Source organism: Chlamydotis macqueenii, chromosome 20 (assembly GCF_036417535.1).
Source record: "Chlamydotis macqueenii isolate bChlMac1 chromosome 20, bChlMac1.mat, whole genome shotgun sequence".
NCBI lineage: Eukaryota > Metazoa > Chordata > Aves > Otidiformes > Otididae > Chlamydotis > Chlamydotis macqueenii.
This window is the reverse complement of record NC_141575.1, coordinates 2,873,759-2,890,189: the sequence shown is the minus strand read 5'-3', so window position 1 is coordinate 2,890,189 and position 16,431 is coordinate 2,873,759. Positions and strand designations below refer to the sequence as shown.

Sequence of the window (16,431 nt, the reverse complement as noted above, 5' to 3'; positions counted from 1 at the left end):
CACAGAGCGATGGCTTTGGTGGACGTCAGATCCCAACGTGTTTCGCCTCTCTGCAGATTTCGCTCTACAGTTTCCACTCACAAAACGCTGCTCCTAGGTCCTGCCTGGCCGTCAGCAAACAGCACGGCCCCAGGCCACCTCTTGAAGAAAGTTGACCAGGAGACAACCAGATGGGCTATCTTTAGGAAGAAGGCTTAGGCAAGACCACGCGATTGTGGCCCCGGTGCAAGACCACAGAGGCAAAGCCAGCACCAAGCTCCTGGAGTTCCTCCACCCAACCCCGCAACCAACGCCAATGTAGTTGTAGAACAGAAAATAACTCTGTAAAATGCTTGCCAGCTAACATAACTGTTGCAAAGCATTGCTTCACCCACTACGACAGGCTTCCTGCTTGAAGGGACAAGTTTTCTGAGCTTGAGAGATTTGGAAAACATGGGGTTTTTTCACTTTTCTCTGCTAGCAAAGCGCTAATGTCCACAACCTGCCCCACCAAGACTTAAGCCCTGTATTTCAACTCTATCACCGTGAACTCTTGAATTATCTATTATTTCTTGTCTAGAACAACTGAAGGGGCCATGCTGAAGCCTACTCAGGGGACTGCAACCCTGGAAATCTCCTCCCAGCCCTCTGGGAGATTTTAAGACATGCACAATGCGGTTGTGGGGACAGGACAGGAGAGCAGAGATTACCACCTCCCCACAGACCTTCAACCCCAGGGATCCGCGTTCTCCAGCAGTTTGGATTTTGATCGTCGCCCTGCAGTAAAACAGCCAGCCCTTAATCTGCTAAAATGCAACTAAATGGTCCAGAAAGAAAGGAAGTAAGGTCATGATGGCAGATGAAATCCAACAGCATCATTTTATACCAAGTGTGATGTAGCAATGTAATCTAAACTCTGAACTCTGCGAAAGAGAGGAAAGAATGGAAGACAGAATTATCCTTCTTGCAGCAACGCAGAGAATGAATAGATCGATAACAGGAGAAATCTCCAGATTCGGGGGCTCAGAGGCTGGCACTGCTTGGCCGCCCGCTGCCCAGCAGCCTGCCCTGCCAACCCGCCGCAGGGTAGCGCGTAGCTGGCAGGAGATTTGGGCAGTGCCTGTACGAGCCATTATCTGAGCTGTCAGTCAGGAGGAATAAGAGGTGTTTTCTTTGCAAATTAAAACCTACATCTTAGCTATGGATCCAAGCCGGTGCCAGTGAAGTAGAGGCAAATGCAGCACGGCAAGGAAATCTGCGCTCGCTGCAGGGCTTCAGCAGGCAATGTGCTTGCGTCTCTCTTGATAAGCAGCGTTGAAAACAGTAGACAACAAAGAATTAATCCTCTCTATTGGTGGAACTTCTCAGAAACAGAGGTGTTTTGACTCAAATTTCAGGCCTTTTATTCCTCTCTAAACCCCTGTGCTGCATGGTCTACCACAAGACGAAGGCTCTGAGACACTGTGCTTTACCAAGAGAACGTATGGGGGCATTTACTAACCAATTTATTTAGGCTCTGCTTCTGATATCTTTTGCCGTGACCACAGAGGGGTCCGCGAGAGCAGCTCACGCCCAAGAGGAGCCAGCATCAGGACAGGGTTGGCTGCAGAAGGCAGCGACGGCGCGGCAGGAGCCGAGCCCCCGTCTCCCTCGAGGCAGCGAGCGGGGGAAGCCTGAGCTCCGACGCTCCCTACACAGTCAGTCACCGAACAGGTTGTGCAGAGGAAAGGAATGAGCACCACCTTCAGAATGGCAATAAATTATTTCCCTTGGGAACAAAGATGCAACTGTGAGAAGACAAAGCAGTGGGAAAACCCAGCAGAAAAATTTAATGCATTCTCTGGAATTACAGCTACAGCTGCCAAGTTGTTTCTCCTGCTGTCACTACAGCAGCGGTGACAGCTTTGCTCCCAGCCTGACCTTCCACTCTCACCCAAGCCAACGGCAACGCTCCCACCGATTTCTGCAGACACGGGGTTTTGCTGCAATGACAAATACCATCGCTTCTTCACCCCGTCTGTGGACACAGACTCACATTCATGACACGTCCCTGGTGCAAAAGGGACCCACATCCCTTGCAGATCCACGCCAAGATCTTACATGCAACCAAGCTTCTTCCAGTGGCTCATGTGGGATCTCTGTTCTTTGTCCCTTACCGGCAAGTTTAAGCAGCCATCCGTCTGAGCACAGGAGCTCCAAGAAGCCCCAGGCAGAAAAGTGCACCAGGCCCATGCACAGCTGGAGCAACCGGCGATGTCCCCACCACGGCTCATGCCAAGGACACGTGGAAGATTTGCCCTAGTTAACCATGGTAGGACCCAAGACTCCAGCATTTTTCATGCCACTGTGCACTCCGTTTCTTCAGTTTTACTACAGGAAACTTTTCAATTGGGATTTTCTGCATGTCCTGCACAACTGGTTGAGGGGAGTAAAAATGTTCGTTTTGCCAATATGTCTAATTTCCCTTCAGTGAGGCCAAGGTCTGCCACCCAGGTGCTCCCCTGACAGCGTGCCCACCTCACAGAGCGCCTGGAGAACGAGCGCTCACTTGGACGGGGACTTTCAGGTAATTTGAAATACTATGTTTTTCCCCTTCAAGCCCATCCTCCCAAAGAATCTAATAGAAACAAAAGTGAAAGTAAATAAACCGAGGAAATACACCAGGGAGGGATGGAAATTTGAGCCCATAGTGTTAAATTGTGCCAAATAACCGAAAAATCAATGTTGTTCTTCCTTTTCATCAGGGCACAGCTGTACATACTGCAGCGCCCCAGGGACACCTCCACTCATTCCACCAGCCTGCTACGTGCACTCTTATTACCAGCAAGGGGCTGCTCCTGACAGTAAAAGCAATATCCCTGAAAAGAGTAATGACTTTTTTTTTAATAAAATAATAGATACAATTATAAGAGAAGTGCATTTCTTCTCTTACTCTATCACTTTCATAACTTTCCTAATATTCCTGCTGACGTCCAGGCGTTCCTGCCTTAGGACAAATACTCAAAGGCACACCGACAGCTACGAGGAAACACCCATTTAGAAAACTCCAAACAGCACTTCCATTAAGACACTGCATTAGTAATCATGGCTGCATCCTTTCAGAACAACTGAAAAAGAAAATCACAATGAAGAATGCTATGTGTCATTAAAATTATTTAAAAAAATTAAAAATCTACAAACACAAGAGAACCCCTGCCCTTTTTATAAGGCTGCCCCAGGCTTCCAACCTGCTCTTACTCTGGTGTATCTCCTCTGGAGCCATGCTGAGGAACCCAGTGGCGATACACGTTGATTTTGCCTCTGTTAAGGGGGAGGACCTGCTGCAGCCATCCTCGCTGGAGAGGACCTGGCCACCTAGGACTGCAGACTTCTTGGTTCCTCTTCCATGCAAGGCAGTGAATGGGACTGGCAGCAGATTCCAGCAGACCAACACCACCCCCCAAGTGTTTTTTCCCTACATTACTACAAGCTCTGCTAGTCTAGACCTAAGGCATCGTGCTTTAGAGCTACGCCTGGTGCCTTGGGACGCCCCTGCCCCCTCATTCAGAGAGCAGGAGCAAACCACATCGCAGGAGCGTGGCGCGTCCACTTTCCCCACCCCAAGAAACCTCTGGCAGCTCCTCCGACAGCTTAGATGGCACCAGGGGATTGAATTTGGTCTTGACCACAGCCTTGGCTGACAGAGCAGAGCTGTAGGCATCTTCTTTGGAAAGAGCTACAGCAGGATGCATCACCAGCCCGACTTGTCGTGCTGCTTGGCTCGGGAGCAGAAGCCCACACAGAGCAGCAATCACTCCAACCGGGAGCAGGGCTACTGCCGCAGGCTGGCTGGGCCGTCAGGAGCAGACGCTTCCTTGTGTGCTGTCAGACAAACTTTGTGACCAAGTGTTGACTCAGGAAAACAGCCTAATTCAATTAATAAATGTTTTGATTTTGCTTTGCCAGGTGGCAAAAGCAGAGGAGAAGCAATTCAATTCAAGTGGTCACACAGGCTCTCCCAAGTCTCTGTCTGGGATCCCACCATCTTCACCAGCTTCATTTATTACTTGGTTGGGAGCTGGGCTCAGGCACTGCAGCTGAGACTGGGTCACCTCTTGAGAGATTCTGCACGCAGGGCTGGTGGGAGACAGGGTCTTAAGACCCTTACTGAGGGAACGGGTCTGAGAAATAAATACCTTCATCCTGCTTCCACAAGCAAGGGATCAAACTGCTGGGAGATGAAGAGCCTTCACTAGGGGAATTTTGTGGCATGTAGACATCAGAGTTGGATCTCCTAAATCCAGGTACAAGCCTTTGCAAGTGCAGATGGTACAGCCTGAATAGACATCGCAGTCTGGAACCTAGAAGATTGGCCATTATCTCACCATCACAGAAATAAGTGGCTCTAACTTCTGGATACAAACTCGAATTTTCAAATTAGCATCCGCATTTTCCAAATAAAATGAGAGAAATTGCCCATTAAATCAAATGGCAATAAAGTGAGGATTCAGCTGCAGACATATTCAAGGAACCCGACACAGGGACACAAAACTGCTCAGATCCATTAATGTAATGATGCCTTTGATGAGGAAGGCACATTAGCATGAAAACTGCAGGGAGAAGATCCTACACGCCTGACATTTCAGCACTGCAGTTTGCTTGCGCCAAGTATAACCCAGCCTATGATTGAGAGCCACCACCTAGTGACAAACTTCAGAGACAAAGACCAGATGCCAGTTAACAGATAAAGAACTTTTCAAAAACTACCTAACCTGGAAGCAGAAACTTAAAGGAATTCGCCCCAGTTCTTAAAAGTCTCTCTTGTCTTGCTTATGCAACATCTGAAAAAATCTTTGATTTCACATAGGAGATGTTAAAATTTTTATAGAGACGTTGCTGGATTCTTCTGCACAAGCAGCTTTTCCAAACATCCCCATCCATCAAAATGATTCTTCGCCGATAATTAGCCTCAGAAAAATGCACTTAATCAAAGTGACATCCATTACTTCTTGCTACTGTAAATAGAACTTTGGCTTCTGACGACAATTTTCCGCAAAGTATTCAGACTATTTAAATTAGGCAACAAATAAGCTCCTAATGGCACTTCTCTGAGATACAGTTTAATTTTATTTATGGGCTTTTTTTATACATGCCCCAACTCAGTTGTCAGTACTGCCCGTGAAAAGAGAACGCAGGAGATCAAAAACTGCCGTAGTCAGGACAGCAAAGATCAAAAGGATGCCACAGCTTGGGGTATAAAACAATATTTATCAATTCAGCAGATGTGCTTTCTCAGCTGCCTTTAATCAGCAGACATCAGCGTCACTTTAGAACAGAAGCCTTCCTAACAGAGCCCAAACTCGCGGCCCCACCGGCATGCTGCATTCCGCTCCTCCCTTCCAGCGGCACCCCTTGGCCTCACGCCCGCACGGACAGGTACCACTGCCCAGGGGATTCCGCGGCCGGAGGAGTGAAAGGGCAGCCAGGCACAGGCAGTATTCGTGCCCCAAGTTCTTCACCTTCTTTTTGTTACAGGCTCAACACCATAAACTCTGCCCTTACTGTTGTATTCCAGCGGCCCTGAATACTTTCATAACAACAAAACATCAGTGAGATAAGAAATGCAACATTGCCATAAGAGAGCAGAACAGATCTCTTTTTCTCCCAGTAATGACATTGACAGACCTTCCAAAAACAGGGAAAGAAACTTCTAAACCAGACAGGTCTTACGCCAGACAGCTGAGGTAACTTCAACGTTCCCAAAAAGAACCTTCTCTCCCCAAAGCAGAACTTGCCTCCCAGTCTGCATTAGTCAGATTTATGCCCTGAGACAGCAGTTTGCATCCTCTGGAAATTTAGAGCTGAATGACCATTAATCCTGTTTCTATAACCGAAAGGCCTGCCTTGCAAAAATGTCGAGCACGGTATTTAAATACGGTTGCACTGCATTCAAATACCCAAAGTCTTCCAGACGCCTCATTGTAGTGAGTTCCAAAGATGAATAAGAAGATGTTGGAAGGAGCACTCCCATTTGACAACTCTAGATTTGCCTGTCAGTAAGCTTTTCTGTCTCTGTTGCACAAATCCACTTACCTCCCCCATTCCCCTTCCAGCCGGTCTTTTCCCATTTGCTTCCTGGCCGATTTATTACCATCCTCCACACAACATTCAAAGTATTATTTTAATTCTCATGTCAATCAGTCTACCTGCCAAAGAGCAAGCTTTAGTTCGTTAGACTGACTGTCTTCACCTTTCACATTCTAAAAAGAAAAGTAAAATAGGAGTAGCCCATTCTACCTATTCCACTTCATATTCACTGATCCGTTCTTTCTGTTCCGTGGGTTATCTGGATGTGCTCTCCTCCTGCCATACCACAGCTTTCTAATTATCTACTTGTTCCAGTAAGCTCTCGTCTCCTCAAGCTCCAGCATTACCTCATTCTCTTGCCTCAGTCCAGTGCTGGTGTCTCCTCAGCATCCTCAGTGATGAGGACGGGTTAATACATCTCTAACAGCAGTGGTTCTCACTCCCCAGAAGCAGCGAAACCTGGATTCCCCTACGGCCTCCCATGCTTTCAGTCTTCCGCTGACCTCAGAAATCTCCCCGCTTTCATCAGCACACTATCATTCTAGGGGAGTTTTTCAAAAGTAGATATTTGAGATGCTAATGTTTTCAGTATTGCTTTTATAAAGAAATTAGATATTTAGTGCTATGGGTGTTTTCCTTCAGTGTTACATCTGTAAGTTCAATGAGCTCTATTTTATCATTCACAGCTCCCCATACTGTTTACGCGGGGGAATTTTCCTCAGCACATTCCTGTCAGTGCTGTAACACAGGACTTCAAAGGACCTCTCTGAGCTGCTTAGTATTTATAAGCTCAGCAAAGCCAAAAAGGCTTTCTGCTTTTCTTCTGCTAGCCTAAATCAGCTCCTTATTCACCTGGTTTGGACCAGACTAAGCTACTAGTCATAATTACTCCAGCAAGCTTGCTTCATCTCTAAGGTCCCAGTATCATTAACGACTCAGACTGAAACTGAGGCCTAGCAGCAACATTTCCAAAAGCCTTCAGCAACGGCTCACCTCGACTGCCGGTGAAGTGAGGAGGGTTACATGTGACTAGCAAATGTGTGCTCGCAGATCGGCACTGCCAAACACACAGTGAATTTTCAGTATTTTCGAGATGAAGGGGAAAGTCAAACAACTAAAGACAGCAGCACATAAAGCCAGTGGAACCAAGGTACCTTGAGAAACAAGGCTAATGAATTTAACAAAATATTCCAGAGTATCTCCACACTAAAATTAAAGAGAGATTCTTAATCAGAAACAGTCACATCTAGATGAAAATGAAGATTAAGTGGTACACCAGTGAAACACAGAAAAAACAATCTGCCATTGCCATCTTCTGCATTTCAGATCCATTCAAATACTGAAATAGGAATACTACTAAAAAACTCTAAACTTCAAACTTATCCAAATAAGCCATATCATAACCATTCTGAAATCCAGGCATTTTCTGTAGTAGGAATTTCCTATCAACCTCTCACCTTAGGCCATAAAACTATATTAATGTTCAAGTGCCTCTTAAGGAAATCTTGAGGATCACAGACACATTTTTGAGACAGACCAATTGCTACGCAGCTATAAAAGTTATGAACACTTACTTAGAACATTTCTAAATCCCACACTCTCAAACTCAAATTCTCTTTTTTTTTCACATAAACTTGTACACATAAAAAAAATGAAGTTATCCTTCAGATAACAGATGCACAAAAGCCTTGATGCAGGCGTACCACATATACAGCCGTTAGCCAAAGGCTAACTCACCAGCAACTGAACAACAAGAGCTGCGTCTCTCTCTGTTTACCTTACGCAACTGATTGGTGGGAGAAGACAACAATCTTACCGACTCCCCACTAGCACTGTAGCTCCTGCATTTTTATAATACAAACAGAGTTGAAGGGAGGGTTGTTCTTCATTTAACCACTCTGTTCATGGAATTCACTGGCTACTCATGCCATTCCTCCTTTTGCTTTAGCTCACTCAACCTGGCAATAAATCCCTGCCAGCGAGCCAGGAATAGCAGGCTTGGCGCTCAACCTCTAAAAGCCATTTCTCTAGATAGCCCAAGAAAGAGAGAGTTGTGCCACATCCACAGCAGCTCTTTAGAATTCCTCTGCTCCCGTCAGCATCCCCTGCTGCAAAGACAGCCTGGTTGAGCCTTACCTCCTAAATAAACGTACGCACTCAGCCCAAACTCTGCAGACAGCTTAACAGGGAGTTTCACCAGCCCCTCACCTCACCAACTGTATCCCATGCAACTCCCAGACGGTGGTTCATTTTCCTCCTTGCCAGCCGCTGACGGGACAGACACAGCAAGCTGCCCACCTGCCCTGGAACACCCACACCTTCCCGGTGCCCATTGTCCGAGGCATACGCACGCACATCCCCGGGGCCGACATCCTCAGAGTGCCCACACGCATCCCAGTGCCCCCTCGCCCAGCCATGCCCACTGCTTCCTGCGAACACATCCCAGCACCCGCGGACTCAGACGCACTCCCGCACCCTAAGGCCCGCCAGCCGCTCCCTATCCACCCCCGCCCGCCGAGGCCGTCAGCACCGCGGAGAGCTCCGCGTCCCCGCGGGAGGGGGGGGGATTCAGCACCGCGGAGAGCTCCGCGTCCCCGCGGGGGGGGGGGGGTTCAGCACCGCGGAGAGCTCCGCGTCCCCCTCCCCATCCCCGCTGCGTGGGTGTCCCACCTGGAGGGGGGGGGTGCGTGGGGCTGCGCGTGTCCCAAGTGTGTGTCCCCATCCCCGGGGCGCCTGCGTGCCCCCAGGTCCGTGTCCCCCTCCCGGGGGGGTGTGTGTCCCCGTGTCCCCTCCACCCCGCTGTCTCCCCCCCCACGCCGGTACGCCCCGAACCTGTCGTCGCTCTGGAAGGACTGGTCCCCCAGCAGCAGATCGCGGAAGCGGTACCGAGGCGGCAGGGGCAGCACCTCGGACTCCAGCTCCGTCATCTTCAGGGCGGCGATGTCCAGAATGACCCCGCTCTTGCAGCTCCCGCCGCCGTCCCCGCAGCCGCCGGGCGACGAGAGCCTGCGGGAGAGAAAGGGGTAGCGGCAATTGAGGAGGGGGGAGTGGGGTTGCCCTGCCTTGCCCTGCCCGCCCCCGCCTCCCGCCCCCGCCCCGGTACCTCCTCCGAGGCCGGCCCCGCGCAACCCGCACCCCGGCACAGCCCCGAACCGCGGCCCCCCGCGCCGGGAGGGGCTGGCGGCCCACCGGCTGCAATTACATTGCGGGGCAGGAGGCGGTGCCCCCCCTGCAGAGAGCTCCCCCCGGGGGCATGGGTGGCGAGGGGCTCGGGCGGCCTCAGCGTGAGCAGGGTCCCCGGGAGCGCCCCGCAGCCCCCTGCGCAGGGCAGAGCTGTGCACAGGACATTTGCTCCTCAGCAAGCAAACGACAGAGAGCGAGAGGAGCCAATGGAAAAGCCCAATCGCCAGGAGGAAATAAAACTGCTCGCAAGACAGATCTACAGCTGGCAACCAAACCCAGATCCACCCCCAGCCTCCCCCCGCAAAGCGAAGCACGGACAGGAGGCAGACAAGGCGATGGCTCGACAACCGTGCTGGAAGCAGAAGCCCAACCTCCTCCCTGGACTGCCGACACTTAAATCATCTGAACAGCCCTGGTATTAAACGAGAAACCGCGAACACTGATGAGTCAGTCATCTGTCCAGCTGCCAAGTGTCACGGCCGGCAGGATATATCACCCATCCCTTGGCGCACGGGTGTCTCTGATCAAGGTGCGGGGGAGGCTCGCAATGCCCGGGGGAGACCCAAGGTGAGTGCTCGGAGCGCTGTGTGCGGCCAGCTACACAGAGTCTGCCCTGCCACATAGGAAATAGATGAAACTCATCCAGGTCTTGAAGTAGAAGTTCAGGGGGTTAAGAGCTTGTCTTTGCTCTCCTTTTTTAAACTGCATTTACCAACCAGAACGTGGGTACGACACTGCTCCCCTGTCAGCTAGAGCTACTAATCACAGCAGATTTGGCTTAGGCTGAAACTCCCCTTCACAAGGCAACAAAGCCGTTCAACGCCATACAGCCAGTGCACAGACACACAAGGCACAATGACGGGTCCTGATCCTCTGGCTTCTGGCCTTATCAGTGAAATTCATCCATGCCATGACAACTCAAATTTCATAGACCCTTTGTGGAAAACGGGAAGGACAGAGAGGGTTTGGAAGAGGAGATGCAGTGCCTCCGCGGTGAGCTGATCCTTTGTCCCTCACATGTAACTTCGGAGAGTGAGGCAGGCAAAGAGCCAAAAGGCTCCAGCTCCTGTCAGATGCACTTGCAAGGGTCTCACCCAAAGCCTCTCCCACCCACGCCTGCCACCTTCCCACAGCTTTGCCTCCAGTACATACTGCACAAGCTAGGTACAGGCAAGAGAGCTTCAAAGAGCCAAATACTACATTGGCAATAAGCAGACATCTAGAGTTTTTGCTGCTGGCTGCAGCGCTGTGATCTGAGGCTCCTCAGATCATCTTCCACTCTTAACAACTCAAATCCCTGTAAATAAGTTCCCAGCTGACCAGGTTCCAAAGTCCTGATCAGCTGTTGTTCCCGAGTTTCTGGAAGAGCAACCAGCATGCAAAATTTCTGCTGAACACAGCCCCAGAAGACAAAGCTGCTCATTCTCAGCACTTCAGATGATTTTCACTGGTGTTATTTGCCACTTAATTCTCTGCCCCCAGAGCTTTTCAATTCCTTTTAGCTTTTTAGCTGCCATATGCCCACTGCAGCAGAGGCTCTGCACTGACTAACGCATCTGTGCAGGGCCGTGGGCACCAGGGAGGTTATCCTCCGATCTACATTGATTCAAAACCTGGTCTTTAAGAGAAATCCAGCCAAACTCCCGTCAACTCAAGGACTCCCTCTGGATCGACTGATATAAGCACAGAAGCTAGCTGACCATCTCTAGCTCACATTGCAAAGGAGGATCTGACATTAATCTAATCACAAAAAAGCCACAATTAAGTCTCTCCTCTTAGAGTTTAACCATGATAAATTATACCAAAAGTATACTTTCTCCAGGCCACCTCCAGCAAAGTTCTAGCCCCACTGAGATTTCTTATTGCTGTGAGGCCAGGAGAGAATCCTAAAATTGGACTTTCAGGGACAGAAAAAAAAAAAAAATTTAAAATCATCCACTCTCCCATTATAATGGCACTTAGAAGTGGGGAGCCAGGTGCCTACCTCCAAATGCGGGCACTTACAATCGCCGTTGAGGCGACTGTCACACACCGTAATCTCCATTTATTAAGTGGCTGTTTAAAGGAGCACGCCGGAGGAAAGGCCGAGTGCCGCGGCTGCAGCCACGGACACACCGACTGCCACCTGGAAAGGGCACCTTTACACAGAGCCCCACCCTGCCTCACACTCCCCATGGCTCTCTCCGCCCGCGGCCCAGGCAGGCCGGCCCACCGGTACCCTGCACCCACCAAAGCTGAGGATGCTCCTATCCATACACAGCCATCCTCTTCAGACGTCAAACACTTGTCTTTGGGGCTTGGGGTGTGTTTTGCTTTTAAACTCCACATGATTCTTTTCAAACCAAATTAACCCATCTCTCTTGGCCTCAGATCCTGTGTTAGATTCATGAAATAAAGCAAATATTTACCCTTGTCCTTCATTAGTGCTAAGAAAACATAGTAAAATGCAATTATATCAGTATCTCTGGAAACACAACTCCTGCTATGCATTTGCATCTGAGTTTCTTCTCCCATCTGCAGCAGCTACATTTGGAATATATCTTCTCTTATTCTCACATATGAAATCATTCGCAATTTTTAAAATTTGGCATATTTGGTTATTCTGGATGAAGGTTCAGTAAGACAAATATAGCATGCACCTATTTGATAAAGACGTCTCTATCAGTTACACAGTGATTTTAAGATAGGTTGCACATCAGTCTCTTAGAAAAAAGTGCACACAGATCTCCTGACATCGGCACAGAGAATTTGCAACCCTTCTCTCCGCCCGAACATCGGGATTCTGAGCTACAGAAATGCCACAGCAACCCAGCTACTTCTTCAAAGCAGTAGTGGTATAAAATAAAAAATTCATGAACAAGTTTGTTTATTGCACAGTCTTCAAATACTACTAAAAAAAAAAAAATCCCGAAGTGGTTTATAGCTAAATACAGAACTGCAGCTTTATTTTTATCTTCCCTTTCCTTCCTTCCTCCAGAACCATGCACCACTAAAAATGCACGCTGTAATCAGCATATGGAAACCTCAACACTGTTCCACGTTCTCGTACGACACCGTCTCTCCCCCAGCTTGGCCAGCTCCCCGACACGCTGGGAGGGGGACACCCTACTGCTCAGCCTCTTGGGAACGTGGGAACCGGGATCGAGCCGACTGTGATCCACACCAGATCTCCCCGTCGATCTCTCCTGTTGGTAAACTGCAGCCAGACACAACCACCGTCCCAGCCCAGCAAACACAGCTGGGGCAAACCTGGGGCTAATTCTTGCATACCCCACAGCCGAAACCCCTCCTTTCCCACTGCTCCGTGCTGTAAAAGGAGCCAGAGACATGAGGTCCTGCTGGCAACTGTCAGTCCCAGCTCCATCCTGTCCCCAGGAGGATGTCTGGGGAGCCTGGAAAAAGCAAGCACCTCATGTCCAATCTCAACGTCCCCTCCCCAGGCAAAGCTGCTTTTCCTCAAGCTTCAGTACCCAGCACACGCTGCAACACCGGGGCCGGCTGCTGCTGTGCCTCCCGTCACCTCTGCGGGATGGGAAGGACAACCCCTGGCTGAGAGCAACGGGGGAGCAGGGGTCCCACGCAGGGTCTGACCCTGCTCTTGCCCTCGGCAGAGACGCGGGGCTGCAGCACAAGCCAGCCCGGCCGCCGCCGTCGCTGGGCTAAACCCAGCCTTTCCGGCAGCAAAGGGGCACCGGCGGGGCCGCAGCCTCCAGCTGCTCTTTGCTGGCCCAGACCCATCACAGGGCAGCGGTGTCCAGACTGCGCTCATGGGACGGGGCGCTCCTCGGGAGGGCTTGCGGAGCCAGGCCGCCCCGGGACAGCAAGGACCCTGCCGTGTCACCTCCTCCCCACCACAGCGTTTCGCCAGCGCGGCTGCAGTCTGGCCCTGCAGCCCCGGTCCAGGGGCAAGCTCAGCGCTGCCCGGCAATGACAGCCTCTCCGATGAACAAAGCCACGAAGGAAACTCTGCCCTCTCTTTGTCTAGATTTATTAAAATATATACAATCATCTTCTATTTGCTTCTCCTCCCACAGCTCTTATGGTTACCGGGTTACAGTTGTTCCCCCCTCTCGTTTTGGTATTTTCTCCTGAGTGACATCCCTGTGGGGTCTCCTAATGGCCCCGCTGCGTGGGGAGACACGTGCGCGGTCTCCAGAGCCGGGCTGGAAGGCAGCAGCCCCTCCTGCGCTGGCATCGCTCTCCTGGCAACGAGGGCAGCGAGTCGGCACGGCAGCGCAGCACAGCCCAGACGGAGGAGAGGGCGAAGACCGGGCAGGGAAGGAGAGTGGCAGATCTGCCCACATGCCAGCAAACACACGTGCGGGCTAGGTCCCACGAGAGGCGCGCCTCACGCCCCTCCTCAGCATCGTCCTTCCCCGCGGGACACCAACCCCAGCTGCCTTCAGGGCATCCCCAGGGAAGAGCTGGGGTGCTCACTCCAGGCACAGAGCTGCGTTCCTGTAATGAGAGTGTTTTCCCTACTTCATAAACACTTCTGTGTCCACAAGTTATTTCCAGACACGCTGAGCAGCTCTAGCCCCGCTCATGTTTTGTGGGTACAGCAGCTGCAGAGCACACACACACACGTAACATGTGAAGCATCCAGCCTCCTACATTAAATTCCCGCATCCAAATCCGCATCACCACAGGCAGTCGGGCTGTCCACGTCAGGGGCTGCCGCCGCTCAAAACTTCTAGAGAACCGCTGAGCCCCGTGACAAATCCATCCATCGCCTCGCTCTCAACAAGCGGAGGCAATTTAGCACCGCAGGCCTCACGGAAAAATTAGCATTTTGTGTATTTCACATTGAAAATGAACAGGAAGCGTGAGTCAGTGCGAAGCGCCACAAGCCTTCCCCCCGCTGGCAACGCTATTTTCCAGCAGATAAAAGTAGAAATTGCACCTTCCAGGTCCAGAGCCGATTTTCTTATCAGACAACCCCCTGTCAGCAACTCAGCCCCGCGTCTCCCCGCTCCCTTCCCTACGCGCACGCTCTGTACGACGGGGCAAAACTCACGGAAGGCAAAGCCCCCTCGAGAAGCCTTTTCACTCTTCTTTGACCCCAACAGCAGCGCATCGAGCACACGAGAGGCACGGGCAGGCGGCGCGGCTCCTCGGCCCTGACGGCTGGGGGGACGATGAAGCCACCCATCGGTGGCCCTGCCAAGGGGCAGGTGAGGGGACCGGCTCCCTCCCCACAAGGCTGGGCCAGCGCAGCGAGATGGCAACGCATGGCCAGGTTCCATCTCTCGGCGTGCAGCGCGCTGGCTTGATCCCGGCGCCCTCCTGAGCACCCACCCCCAGTCCCTGCGCTCCCCGTGCCCCTGCCAGAGGCACAGGTATGTGCCGTGGTGGGGAGGTGACAGAAGGGACACCCGCAGCCCTGGGAGCCCTTTCCACACGTGCACCGAGTTCCCAGTTTGAGCCTTGCTATTTTCCTCTTGGCGTTGCACCCCCCAATCCTTCCCTTTTGCGGAGGTTTGAGAGACAGCTGCAACCGCGTGGGACAACGCACAGGCTGGAGGTGGCCGGGGAGGGCTGATGGGGAGGGAGGTGGGGGGCACAGGAGAAGGCACAGCAACCCCGAACCCCATCCTTTAGCCATTGCAGACATTGCAAAAAACATCCCCCAACTTCGGGCAGCAGACAGGCTCCAGCCTCTCTCAAAAAGCCTCCTGGAAGGAAAAGGCACTTATCTCCTCTTCGTGCCTGGCAACATTAAGCGGTACCAAAAGAAAAAGCTGGAGAAGAGGAGGCTCCGGGGAGACCTTAGAGTGGTCTCCCAGTGCCTAAAGGGGGCTGATTGGAAAGATGGGGAGAAACTCTTCAGCAGGGCCTGTTGTGGTAGGACAAGGGGTAATGGTTTTAAAACAGAGGGAGGTAGGTTCAGACTGGATAGAAGGAAGAAGTTTTTTACCCTGATGGTGGTGGAGCACTGGCCCAGGTTGCCCAGAGAGGCGGTGGATGCCCCATCCCTGGAAACATCCCAGGCCAGGTTGGACGGGGCTCTGAGCAACCTGACCTGGTTGGAGATGTCCCTGCTTCTTGCAGGGGGGTTGGACTGGGTGGGCTTTAATGGTCCCTTCCCACCCAAACCCTTCTGTGATTCTGTGATTCTAAGAAAGTGTTTGCAGTGGGTAGTGCGGGGAACCAGCCTGGGCTTTCCTACGGCCACAATTCTGCTCCCCACCCCAGCGCCCTTGGGCCGGGGTCTCCAAGGGTCTCGCTCCCGCAGCCAGGAGGGCTCCTGTTGCAGGAGGACCGGCAGGACCCCATTTGCTCACCTTCCTCCAGAGGTGAGGATTCAGCTCCGCACTGGAAGCAAACCACTCCACCAGCAACCTGCACCCAGGACGGGCACGGCGCTGCGGCCAAGCTCTGCCAGCAGCCACCCATCCAGCCCAACACTTCGCACCGCGGACAGACCCAGGAGCACCCACAGCACCCTTCCCAGCACCTCAGTCCTGAACAACCGTGGAAGGAGGGGCAAATCCAAAACACACTCCGCCTGCGGAGCCAAGGTCACTAACCCTGCCGGGAAATTCCCGACCCAGCGATCCCCAGGGCTATTTATGGATTACAACATTAAACAATGTCTTCCCTGAAGGAGCCCTATGCTGAAGAGCAGGTTTCCTGGAGCATCCAGCCCAGTCCCAGCGAGGACACGACCCTTTTTATCCTTATCACGGTGTTGGGTTTGCAAGGTGGCCTGGGAGCGCATGCAAGTTCATTTAAAAGCAGAATCATTCCCGATGCTCAGGAAATCAAGCAACAAGGGCTCACGCTGCTGGAACGGGAACTGATCCCTCACTGCGAGGCCCCACCAGTCCCACTGGGGATTTCGGAGGCTGCGCACACTGGGCTGCCCCGGGAAATCACCTGGCCTTTAGCACCAGGGTGCTGTCACACACAGGGATAACTCCAGGCTCCTGCTTCATGCCGACCAACTGCAAAAAATCTCAAGCCTAAAGGGATTGTTAAACTAAAAAGAAAGCAATTCACTTGTTGCAGCCTCCAGCTCTGCTCCTGGAGCCAGCAGCCAGCCCTCTGCTATCACCTGCTTCAGAAGGGGAACAGAATTCCTACCAACACCGCTCCCCTCTTCACAGCTGTCCGGCATCGCTTCTCCCAGCGCAGCCGCGCTCACGCCCAGACTCACCCCTCAACGGCGTCGCAGGTCTCCGCTCCGCCAGCCGGCATCGT

The 16,431-nt window shown here is 51.9% G+C and overlaps 1 protein-coding gene across 4 annotated transcripts in view; it reads right to left on the bottom strand.

Moving 5' to 3' along the window:
- KCNT1 (potassium sodium-activated channel subfamily T member 1) overlaps positions 1-16,431 on the bottom strand; it is a 79,866-nt gene that overhangs the window by 57,624 nt on the left and 5,811 nt on the right. For all 4 annotated transcript variants that reach the window (XM_086763683.1, XM_086763687.1, XM_086763686.1 and 1 more), the window contains exon 2: positions 8,878-9,051. In XM_086763683.1, the coding sequence (XP_086619809.1) occupies positions 8,878-9,051 (174 nt within the window). The remainder of the gene's footprint in view (positions 1-8,877; positions 9,052-16,431) is intronic.